This window comes from Acanthochromis polyacanthus, chromosome 8, assembly GCF_021347895.1.
Source record: "Acanthochromis polyacanthus isolate Apoly-LR-REF ecotype Palm Island chromosome 8, KAUST_Apoly_ChrSc, whole genome shotgun sequence".
In the NCBI taxonomy this organism is placed as follows: domain Eukaryota; kingdom Metazoa; phylum Chordata; class Actinopteri; family Pomacentridae; genus Acanthochromis; species Acanthochromis polyacanthus.
In genome coordinates, this window is record NC_067120.1 from 25,782,132 (window position 1) to 25,794,921 (window position 12,790).

General features: G+C 42.4%; 1 protein-coding gene across 4 annotated transcripts in view; it reads left to right on the forward strand.

The window, feature by feature from the left end:
• The window catches only part of ptprz1a (protein tyrosine phosphatase receptor type Z1a), a 204,102-nt gene that overhangs the window by 97,707 nt on the left and 93,605 nt on the right, over window positions 1-12,790 (forward strand). For all 4 annotated transcript variants that reach the window (XM_022211189.2, XM_022211190.2, XM_022211191.2 and 1 more), the window contains exons 6-8: window positions 5,748-5,814; window positions 5,895-6,052; window positions 12,402-12,552. In XM_022211189.2, coding sequence (XP_022066881.2) covers window positions 5,748-5,814; window positions 5,895-6,052; window positions 12,402-12,552 — 376 coding nt within the window. The remainder of the gene's footprint in view (window positions 1-5,747; window positions 5,815-5,894; window positions 6,053-12,401; window positions 12,553-12,790) is intronic.

A 12,790-nucleotide genomic window follows, 5' to 3' on the forward strand; every position in this document is an offset into this window, starting at 1 on the left:
AATTGAATAAAACAAGTGAGATCCTAGTTCTAGGGCCTATATGATGTGTGTGTGTGCATGCATGACTACGTGTGTGTGGGTGTGTGCAGGTATCTATGGAATGTGTGTGTGTGTGTGTGTGTATGTGTGTGTGTGAGACGGGTGTGCGTTCAAATTAGCATATTATGGTGAGAATTAGCCAGATAGCTAACCTGACGAGGTAAACGGTATTTTGGATTAAAATTAATGATTTGTAAAAGAATAAACTGGCGGATTGAATTAATTAAGCAGTTAGTACATCACCCAGATCAAGCAGAGCAAACTCAGCTGGATTTACGGAAGTGAACCGTCAATGCTGGGACGCAAAGGATGCCGGGATGGCTTTCTTCCCAGACGCTGTGTGTCACTGTGGCGAAGATGGTCGTCCTGCATAGGGAGATCGGTTCCGTCGAAGGAGATCTGATCCAGCAGATTTCCGGTGTGCACAGCTGAATGAAGCCGGGATTCGGGTTGATGCCGCTTGATTTAATAATGATGGCTCTCAGGCTTTAGCAGACGTTAGCCGAGTAAAAAAAAATGGAAGCTTGAGGGAGAGCCACCAAATTAAGAGAGGGAAATGCTGGTTCTGAATCGATTCTTCGGATCAAACAAATAAAATTCGGCTTAAAGTGAGCAAAATGTCTAAAGTAATTACAAAAGGTAAAAAGGATAAAATAGTTAAACTTTGGAACGAAGAACTTCAGAAGAAAGGAAAAAAAAATGCGCTTGTAGATAGGAAAATAATGGGAGACCCTGACGTGCAGTCTCCAGAGGGTGAAAGACAGGAAGAGAGAGGGAGGAGGGGTGGCTGGCCTTTTAAAGTGAGTGAACGCTGGCGCGTTTGGCAGCCGCTGCTCCTGGATAAATCAAAACAAAATTAATGTTTTTAAGTCGTGACTACCCAAGGATTACGGAGTTACCGGTCTACGTGCTTCACCACCACCGGTTTTTAGCTGCCATCTACTTTTGCGGTTACCTGGACCATTTCTTACCTGGGACCCCCTGGCTTGTGCTTCCTAATTGGGAATTGACATGAGGATTTCTCGCCAGACAACATGCCGGATCGCCGCCTTCTGGCTCTGTTTTTCCCTGGTCCATATGCAAGCTGAAGCCCTTTTCCAGTATTCTGCAGCAGAACTCCTGAAACTTCGGCAGCACATCTCTGCTCCATATATAACACTGGGGCTTGACATCTCTCCAGACATCGCTTTCCAGCCTCGTCAGAGATACATCCATCGTGCATGCCGCTGTAACTTTCACGATAATGACTCTACTGCTATACTGCTGTTCCAACTGTCTCGTCTGCCATACGCCGCTGCTCTCGTGTCACTGGTCGGAAAGCTGACCATAGCGTACTGGCCAGCCTGGCTAGGTCGGCTAACCTAGTGGCCAAGAGTAGTACCATCACAGCTCGCTTTGGTCTTCTAAACATCCGCTCTCTTAGTAGCAAAGGCCATCTCATTCAAGATCTCCTTGTTGACCATAAGCTAGACTTCATGTGCCTAACTGAAACTTGGCAACAGCCAAACGACTTCTCCCCTCTCAACGAGGCAACTCCACTGGGGTTTGTTTACACCGCCAAGCCTTGTACGTGTGGTCGTGGAGGTGGTCTCGCGATACTGCACAACCCGAATTAGAAAGTCATGCCCCTGCCTGCTGCACCTGTGTTCTCTTTTGAGTACACTGCCTCTCTCCTGCCTGTTTAGACAGTTTTGGTTTCCTACAATACATCAATTTTCCAACTCACTGTAAAGGTCACATTCTTGATTTCGTTTGCTGCTCTGGCACCACCCCCACTGATTTCCATTCTCACTCTCTCCCATACACTGATCATAAGCTCATCACATTCAATGTCAACCATCTCTTTCCGCAAAATCAAGGACATCAATACTGACACTTTTTCATCTGGCATCAATAACCTCCCCACTACAAGTGCTGACAGCTCGCCTGATGACCTGGTCTCCCATTACAACACAAACCTCCATACCCTCCTGGACACCCACGCTCCACTAAAAACCAGATCTGTCTCTTTCACTCACTCCGCACCCTGGTTCACCCCTGCCCTCTGTCAGCTGAAATCCCAAGGACGACAACTGGAATGGCTCTACAAGAAAACTGGACTTACTATTCACAAAGAGATGTACAATAACCATGTCTTACTTTACAATGACAGTATCTCCACTGCCAAATCTGTTTATTACTCTGGGTTAATCAGTTCTAATCAACACAACTCCAAAACTCTCTTCTCTCTCCTCACTAACATCACAAAACCCCCCGACTCCCTCCCCCACCACATGCTATCCACCGATTTTTGTAATTCAGTTTTGTCATTCTTCACATCCACCATTCTCCCTGCCCAACACCTTTCTCCAACTTCATCCTACCATCTGTCCAAGCCATCTCAGAATGCATTTTGCACTCTAAGTCTTCCACCTGTCACCTAGATCCACTCCCTACATCCCTTGTAAAAACTTGCCTCCCATCTCTTGCTCCTCTCATCACTAACATCATTCACTCTTCTTTAACCTCTGGTATTGTCCCTCTCTCATTCCAAACCGCTGCAGTTATGCCCATCTTGAATAAACCTGGCTTGGACCCTACCAATTTCAATTACTTGCGCCCCATATCCAATTTCCCCTTCATTTCTAAAGTCCTTGAAAAAACTGTTGCTTCTCAACTCCATAGCCATCTTGTCACTAACAATTTATACGAACAGTTTCAATCTGGTTTCTGTCCCCTTCACAGCACGGAAACAGCACTTCTTAAAATCACAAACGACCTCCTCATAGCTTCTGACTCTGGCTTACTCTCCATTTTGATTCTCTTAGATCTCACAGCAGCCTTTGACACCGTTTCTTACCATATTCTTATCAATAGGCTCGCGTCAATTGGCATCAGTAACACACCCCTTTCTTGGTTCACTTCCTACCTCTCTTCCCATTCACAATTCATTCAATTAAAATCTCACAAATCCAGCATTTTCCCTGTTTCGGCTGGTGTGCCGCAGAGCTCTGTCCTGGGGCCACTCCTGTTCATTATCTATCTCCTCCCTCTTGGTCAGATCTTCCATAAATACAACATCAGTTTTCACTTTTATGCCGATGACACCCAGCTCTACCTTTCTACCAAGCCATCCTTATTACTTCCCCCTCCCTCCCTTACCCTCTGCCTACAGGAAAAACATTCCTGGTTCTCTTCCAACTTCCTCAAACTAAACCGCTCCAAAACTGAAGTGCTTCAAGTGGGCACACCCTCTACACTTTCCAAATCAGACAGTTTTTCTCTTTCCATTAACAACTCACTTGTCTCCCCCTCCCCGCAGGTAAAGAGTCTTGGTGTCATCCTTGATAGTACACTCTCCTTCCACTCCCATATTAACAGTATAACTCGATCAACATACTTCCACCTCCGCAACATCTCCCATCTCCGCTCCTCTCTAACCCCTCACACCACTGCCATCCTTGTCCACAGTCTTGTAACCTCCCGGATTGACTACTGTAACTCCCTCCTTTTTGGTCTCCGCAATAAATCCCTCCAAAGACTGCAGCTCCTCCAAAACTCTGCAGCACGTCTCATCAGTAGGATCCCGGCCACTCACCACATCACTCCTGTCTTACAACAACTCCATTGGCTTCCCATAAAACAAAGGATCAATTTCAAAATACTACTTACTACATTCAAAGTACTTCATAACCTGGCCCCCCTTACATATCCGACCTTCTCCATATCACCATCCCTGCTCGTACACTTCGTTCCTCTTCCACCCTTCATCTTTCTGTGCCCCCTGCCCGCCTTGTTACCATGGGTAGCAGAGCATTCGGCCGGTCAGCTCCCAAGCTCTGGAACTCTCTTCCCCCTGACCTCCGCTCCATAGACTCTTTGCCACTCTTCAAATCCCATCTCAAAACCCATCTATTCAGACAATCCTTCAGTCTATAGTCACTCTTTCACCAGCAATATTATCCATGTCTTGATTTTTATTTGTTCTGTTTTTATTGTTTTTATTTTATTTTATTTTATTGCTTTTAAACCTGTACAGTGTCCTTGGGTGTTTTGAAAGGCACTTTTAAATAAAATGTATTATTATTATTATTATTATTTAAGGTCAGCGGCCATGGGGGCGGACCTGTGCAGAGAAAGGAACTTTTGGCGCGAGTTCTGCCTAGCAACAGCACTTCCTTTGTTTTCAAGACAAGGGGGCAGAGAGCTGAAAAGATCAGGAATCTGTTAAAAATATAGTCTTAAAGCAGTAAAATGCAATCTGTCTATTCCTTCACCATAATCCATTTAAGTAGACGTGACCACATGGTCCTAAATGTGCAGGTTGATACATATGTACATATTATGTGAATTATTTAATTCATACATAGGTTTATCTTTTGGACATTAAAATATATATGTCACAGTGAAAATATGATAACATGTCATACATCTGGTAATGAATAAACACAAGAATTAATCCTTTCAACCTAAATGGAGAGGAAATTCAGAGGTTAATAAGGGAATTCCTTCCAAATCATTGTATCCTGTGGAAGAAATTGAATTAACATCATATTTTAATATCTGAAGTTCTGTAAGTGGTAGAACTGTCAAATTTGGATATGTTACCTACAAAACACTTTCAGTAACTTTGGTAGTCATGACAACACAAAATATATATCAGAAATATTAATTTGGCAAGTGTTCTTTGTTCCTTAAGAAAGTGTCTCTTTGTTCTCGTCTCCAGCAGGTCGTGAAAGTTTTTATGACTCCCGGAGCCAGGCAGAGATGTCTCCAGAGAGGGAAAATTCCTGAGAGAGGAGGGGTTTTAGTATGAAAAAGAATTAAACACAACATTCATAGCATAAAAGTGAAAGTCATTGTCTTTCAAAAAGAAAAAGTTCCTCCAGGTGCAGGTTCAGCAGGAAGATCCATCTTTCTGTGAATGAAAACACACCGAAATACAAATGTCCCCAGTGTTTCCAGAAACTGGAGGGAGAGAGTCCTTATCTGAGTTTGTCCTAGGACTTTGGGAATTCCAGAGGCCTTGCTTGAATACCTTACAGTGTGTAGAAGTAGGTGAAAATAAATGTAACAATAAGATTTAGCTGAATAAAAATCAGTAGTTGGAACAACTGTATTTTGAAAATAGTTATTATTTAGAATATAGACTACTGTTCAAAAGTTTGAGGTCACTTATAAATGTCCTTATTCTTTTCAATGAAAATAACATTAAATGAATCAGAAATACAGTTTAGACATTGTTAATGTGGTAAATGACTATTCTAGCTGGAAACAGCTGATTTTTAATGGAATATTTACATAGGGGTGCGGTGGCCCATTTCCAGCAACCATCACTCCTGTGTTCTAATGGTACATTGTGTTAGCTAATGGTGTTGAAAGGCTAATTGATAATTAGTAAACACTGGTGCAATTTTGTTAGTACATGAATAAAAGTGTGAGTTTTGATGGAAAACATGAAGTTGTCTGGGTGACCCCACATTTTTGAACAATTGTGTAACTATTAAAATAGTCAAAATATACATAATGTCTAACTTCTGCTACTCTGAGTGGAAAACAATCTTCAGTTACTAAATTTTAATTTCATATTAATAGGAAAAGTTTTTGTCTGAATTTTTTATTATGTGATTTTGTTATACGTTTTCAAGGTGAACATTTCTAAGCTGCCGATTTTGCTCCTGGCTATATGCAGTGTATAGGAGGTGACTATGTTGGTTTTCTTTTCACAGACAAGCATTGCAGACAACATGAACTACGCTTCTATTATAGATGGCATCAGCAGCGTGAGCAGATATGGTACAGTAGATTCCTGTTTGGTCTCTTCTCTTACCTCTTACTCTGGTGTGTTTGTTTAAGCTGTCTCATCTGCTGTCCAGGAAAGAGTGCAGAGGTTTTACCCTTCGATCTGCAAGGTCTGCTGCCAAACTCCACAGATAAATACTTCATCTACAATGGCTCCCTAACTACACCGCCCTGCAGTGAGACTGTTGAATGGATTGTTTTTAAGAACACAGCGGCCATCTCTGAAGAACAGGTGAGGAGTGCAGTACTTATAAATGGAAACAAATGCGGTAAACCAGTGTAAGACGACTCCTTTTCAGAACAAGGTCGGATTTCTTTTAAAATATACAGTATTTGTTGTCAACAAGACTATATTGTATACATAAGGAATATGCTTAATTAAAAAAAAACAAAAACAAATAGAATGCAAATAAGTGAAAACAGCCTAAAACTTCACAATTAAATGAGATGTGAAAGCTTGAATAGAGGCATCTTCCTCACAACCAAGGAAAAAATTCAGTGTGGGGAATCTTGCTTCCTGAGTCATTTTAATCAAATCAAACTTGTTGCTTAATTTGATTAGTTTTATTCTCAAATTTTAATGTTTTAAAACGGTTTGACAGTTTTTTTGTCAATTGTCCACAATATGTGCCAGTACGTAATATGTCAAATGCAGTGTGCCAAAAATGCCAAGATATTTTGCTACGTGTGATTTCATTTTGCTGCATGCAATTCAGTATGCTTTTCTCGCCTTTCGGACCCCCAATCCTCTGTGCTGTCAAAGTCTTCATGAATTGATCAAAAATGTGTTCTGATCTTCATCTCAGTCACAACAATAGACAAATACAGTCTGTTATACTAATACCACACAAAAATGATGTGTTTTCATTGAACACAACTGTTAGAATGCAGAGTGTGGTGAACCCAAAAGCAAGCACTTAGAGACAGGTAGATACTCAGACAAGATTAATAAACAACAACTCAAAGCTAACTAAAAACTCCGTACAGAAGGCACTCAAAATGAGATAGCACAGGACTCAGAACTAAACAAAAGCAAACAACAGAAACAGGCCATGACCAGGGCTAGAACTAAGCAAAATGGAGACTTAACATAGTCCAGGGATCGGGGGACGAGGCAGAGACAGAGTTCCAGAGCTGGGCTGAGCAGGACAGAGCAGGGAACTGGGCCGGTGGCTGCTTGACGCAGTGGGGACAGAGTTCTGGAGCAAGGAAGGGGCAGACAGGGAAATCCAGAGTGGGGGGGGGAGACCGGAGCAGATGGGGAAGTCCAGAGTGGGAGGGGAGACCGGAGCAGAGCAGCCGGCGGAGCCCCAGCCGAGACAGAGCAGACCAGACAGGTGTATTCCCAAGCAATGACCCAGCACCGAGTAGTGGTGTGAGCCAGGCTTTATCAGCCGCTGATTGCTGATTAGGAGCGGCTGCGCTCCTCCGCTGCCACTCCCAATCAGCCCAAGCCGACAGCTGGCCAGGAGCGCAGCACAGGAGATGGAAGGGCCATGACAACAACTCTTACGATCGTGAGATGTTTGGAGAACCCAGGTGCAGACAAGACAGACAGGCGATTGAGTATCATGAAAAAGGGTTTATTATTTGAGCAACTACAAAACAGAAAACCAGAACGAAGTGACTAAGGGGAAACTAAACAGTGGAAAACGGCAAGACTACAAAAAGATACTCACAGACACTGGGGAACAAATGACCAAGGCGAAAAACAAACTGAAGTCCATACAAATAACTGAGTCCGAAAGAGTAAATCCACAAAGGGGTGAAAAGTGAAGAAGTCCATACAACTGAAGTATCCAGAAGGGTTGATCAGGGACGGCATGCGGGTTAGTCAAACAATGCTCCAGCAACAACTGAGGGGAACAGAGGGCTTTTATGCAGAGGAGGGAAGCAGGTGAACGGAGTTGGCTGATTAATCCCAGCTGAAACCCATGCAGCACTCAGCTGTCAGCCAGAGGGCAAGCGGCCGGGAGAGAGAGAGAAAGGAAGGAAAAACAGGGCAGGAGCTGGAGTGAGACCATGACAACAACATGTAAACATTCACGGTGTAGGATGGAAAAAACATGTGAACCTTTGGATTTAATAACTGGTTTACCCTCCTTTGGCAACAACCTCAACTAAACATTTACTGTAGTTGCACACCAGACGTGCACAACCATCAAGAGGAATTTTGAACCATTCCTCTTTACAAAACTGTTTCAGATCAGCAATATTCTTGGGATATCTGGTGTGAATTGCTCTCTTGTGGTCATGTCACAGCATCTCAATCGGATTGAGGTCAGGACTCTGACTGGACCGCTGCAGAAGGCAAATTTTCTTCTGTTGAAGCCATTCTGTTGTTGATTCACTTCTATGCTTTGGGTCGTTGTCCTATTGCATCCCCCAATTTCTGTTCAACATCAGTCGGTGGACAGATATCTTCACTTTTCCTGCAAAATTTCTTGATAAACTTGGGAATTCATTGTTCCATCAATGACAGCAATCCATTCAGGACTTGAGGCAGCAAAGCAACCCCAAGCAACGATGCCCCCTGTACTTTATTTCACAGTCTGGATGAGGTTTTGATGTTGGTGTGCTGTGCCTTTTTTGTTCCACACATACCGTTGTGTGTTTCTTCCAAGCAACTCAATTTTGGTTTCATCTATCCACAGAATATTTTGCCAGTAGTGCTGTGGAACACCTAGGTGCTCTTCTGAAAACTTAAAATGTGCAGCGATGGGATTTTTTTGGACAGCAGTAGCTTCCTCCGTGGTGTCCTCCCATGAAATCCACCATTGTTTAATGTTTTACTTATTGCAGATTTGTCAACAAAAATGTTAGCATGTGCTAGAGAATTATGTAAGTCTTTAGTTGACACTTTAGGATTCTTCTTCACCTAATTGAACATTCTGCGCTGTGCTCTTGCAGTCATCTTTACAGGATGACCATGCCTAGGTAGAGTAACAACAGTGCTGAACTTTCTCCATTTGTAGAGAATCTGTCTTACCGTGGACACGAACATCATGGCTTTTAGAGACACCTTTGTAACCGTTAACCTCAGGCAATTCTTGAGAGCAGCAAACTTAAAACTGGTGTGTGTTTTTTACAGGGCTGAACAGCTTTAACACCTCCAATCTCATCACATTGATTGGACTCCAGGCTGGCTGACTCCTTGCTCCAATTAGCTCTTGGAAGTCATTAGCCTAGGGCAGTGGTTGGCAACTGGCGGCCCACGGGCCAAAACTGGCCCGTCAGGAATAATATCTGGCCCGCCAGATGATTTTGAAAATTTGATTTGGCACAGAGCCAAGCCAGTCCGTCACCGCAACACGAAACTCGCGTGGTCGGCTGCTGCCGGGCATTTCCGCGTTCGCGCTACTGGTCGGACACGGTTGTACCAGCCAGATTTCACTGAGCAACAGTGTGTGCAAAACGTGTGTGTGTCTCAGGAGTCATTTTTAATACATCTGTGATCAGAATTGAGACGTGTGTCCCAAGCAGCGGCGATCAGCTGTAGAAGCTCCGCTGCTTGCGGCATCACGCCCCCCCCCCACACACACACACACACACACACACTCGCGGAATCGGAGCACACACCCCCGCAGGTTGGCCCACTGTTCGATGTTGACAAACATTTTGGTCCGAAGCCACATCTACTTGCTGACCCCTGGCCTAGGGGTTCACATGTTTTTCCCACCCTGCACTGTGAATGTTTACATGTTGTGTTCAATAAAAACATGAAAACATATTATTTTTTTGTGTGATGTTAGTTTAAAAAGACTGTTTGTCTATTGTTGAGACATAGATGAAGTTCAGAACACATTTTATGACCAGTTTATACAGAAATCCAAATAATCCCAAAGGGTTCTCATACTTTTTCTTGCAACTCTTTATTAGCAAGATGGGCAAAGCTTAAGACTAATGAGGAGGCACTATGTCCTAACTGGATGCAGACTGCATGCAACAGTATATTTTTTTAAGGGCAGCTATAGTACTTAAAGGAAAAAAAATAAAATGTCAACTATAGATACACATAGTTGACATGTCAGTTTCTCACAAGTAAAGCCAAAATACTTTAACCATCCCCAGGTGGCTGTTAGCAAACTGGAAATGTTTAAAAAAAACAAACTCTAAAATCTGTATGTGATTTGGCTTTATGAAGTTGAGTGAGTGTATGCTTATGTTTGGGCAACAGAATCTAGTGTATGTAGTTTGTTCCAGAAGATGTGTTGCAGAGCTTTATGCAATTATAACAAATAAGTACATAATAAACACAAAGTATTTTAAAAAATAGCAGCTTTTTCTTGTGTAAACAGAGTTGCTCTGTATTTAAAGCAAGGTGGTAGAGACTTTAATGTTTAACATGTGTCATCTTGTAGACACTTGGTCCTTAAAACTGGTGACAAGACCTAAAGCATTCATTTAAATATCTATGGCAAGCATTATGAGCAAATGAAAAGGTAGGATTGCCTACACAATGTCAAATTATTCTTCAAGTGTCTTCAAGTACATGTTCGTAGAAATCAAACCAGCAGCAGAAAAAAGGCAATCTAAAGACCAACAGAAGAAAAAGAAAAAGCAATCATCAGTGTATGAGCTGCTAACCAATGAGGTCCTTTAGACATTAGACGTCATCTTCAGCATTGTTGGTGAAGATGAAAAGACGAGTCACAATTACAGTAATGTCTGTAAACAAGCTTTTAGAACCATATTCAGGAAGCTGAAAGGAGGAATTATCATACCAGAGCTCAGGAAACACGCCAGTAATGGGTGAGGCAAAGAGGGTGTGTGTGTGTGTGTGTGTGTGTGTGTGTGTGTGTGTGTGTGTGTGTGTGTGTGTGTGTGTGTGTGTGTGTGTGTGTGTGTGTGTGTGTGTGTGTGTGTGTGTGTGTGTGTGTGTGTGTGTGTGTGTGTGTGTGAGAGAGAGAGACAGAGAGAGAAACTGCCCTCAGGCTGGCCATGATTGACAGTCATACAGAGGCAGTCATTACATCAAACAAATATTGACTTACAAAAGGTCTCCATGCTATTTAGACTATGGAGAGACATGGATACACATACACTTGCACAAACATGTGAAAGTCAACACAAAAGTTTTTCAACATAAAGGGTATAATACACCTGCAAAGGCGTCCCATCTCAGTCTGGGCCTGGGATCTTTCTGCATGAAGTTTGCAAGTTCTCCCTGTGTATTCGTGGGTTTTCTCTGGGTACTGTGGCTTCCCTCCACAGTCCAAAAACATGCTGAGGTTAACTGATAACTCTAAATTGTCTGTAGGTGTGAATGTGCGTGTGATTGTTTGTCTCTGTGTAGATAGATTGATAGATTGGTGACCTGTCCAGGTGTACCCTGCCTTCACCCCAAGTCAGCTGGGATAGACTCCAACACCCTACTTGTTGGACATCAACAAGAGGAATTAATTGTCACAGCTGAGATAGTAGAGGCAGATTCAGCTGCTGTATTCCCTCTTGCTTCTTGTACACTAACTGTAGCAGGTCCTTCAGGGTCTCTAGATCTCTGTGACATGTCCCAGCTGGTGTACATTCCAGTGCGGTTCAAGCTGCCAGGTCTTAATTGTTTAACGTCACATCTTTGACAACCACTTTAATGGGCTGTGAGCTTGACTCTGCTGCGGTGTTGACTTTCTGAGTCAGATGATGACTGTTGTGTAATCATAGGGAAGTGGCTCACCTGCTACAGGTACAACAACAGATCGTATGTTGATGGATCATTTTAACATCATTTATGGCTCTGTCACCCCTAGTCACTTCCAAAGTGAACAGAGACCTTCTGCTGTGTGAATTCACTGTTTTTTCACAGAAAGCTGTTTACTTTATTTATTCAGTTATTTTACAGGGACTGTGCTCATTGATCAGCAGACAACTGCTGTAAATGAAGCAGAGTTAGGCCTATCAACGACTAATTTAACTGTTTGTTAGATCTGACAGATACTAAGAATTTAACATACCTTCTATGTACTTGATGTGTGTTAGTATCTTTAAACAGATGTGTGTCTTTTATGTCGACTGTATGTTATTATAAAAGTCAGATGCAGGCTCCTGATCTGAAAATTGAGGCCAATGCAGAAATGCTGAATAAACGACCAACAGGGGGCAATTCCACTGGTAGCAAAAAGAAGTTCAATTGTTTAGAAGTCTTTGACAAAGTGACCCTGCTTCTCACTTAATATTTTACCTCAGAAAACATTTTGAGTTTATTGTCTTATTCACTAGTTTCCTTATTCAATACAGTATGAAGCTGTGGCATTTGATAGTCACCATCATTGTCTTTTGAAACCAAACCAGCCATCTTTCATATACAGTCTATGGTTGCCCAATATTTTTAAAAAATGACAATGAGACTCAGCTTCTAGAAAAATTAACAACTATTAAATAATATTCTTCCTGTTACACTGTTTTAGTTTCCTTTGTTTTTTTGTAACACTTTCTTTTTGTTTGGAAAGAAACAGCTGAAATCAAGACCACTCTCACCTCCTCAGTTAGTGATGCAATCACTGTGAATTGCAGAATAACCAATCAGTGTTGTTTATACCAACTGCATTGTTTGTTGCTGATATTGTTTTGTTATTGAGTTGCAGCTGGGAATGTTCTGCGAAGTGATGACGATGCAGCAGGCTGGATATGTGATGCTGATGGACTATCTACAGAACAACTACAGGGAGCAGCAGCAGCAGTTCATGGGTCAGGTGTTCTCATCCTACACGGGCACCGAGGAGGTCCTCACACCAGGTGTGTATCCAAAATCCTACACTCCTCCTGCCTTTATGACTGTCATTTATATCACAGATGGACATCACGTTAGATCAAAGTGTAATGCTTAGCACCCACCAGAAATCTTCCTGAATTCATAAGTGCTACTGGTGTAAAAATGTGAAGTGTGTCAATGGAAATGTCAGATAGAACTGAGTTTTTGACTTGTGACATCAGGCTATATGCCTTTTTCTCGTTCTTGCCAATTTTGTACAGT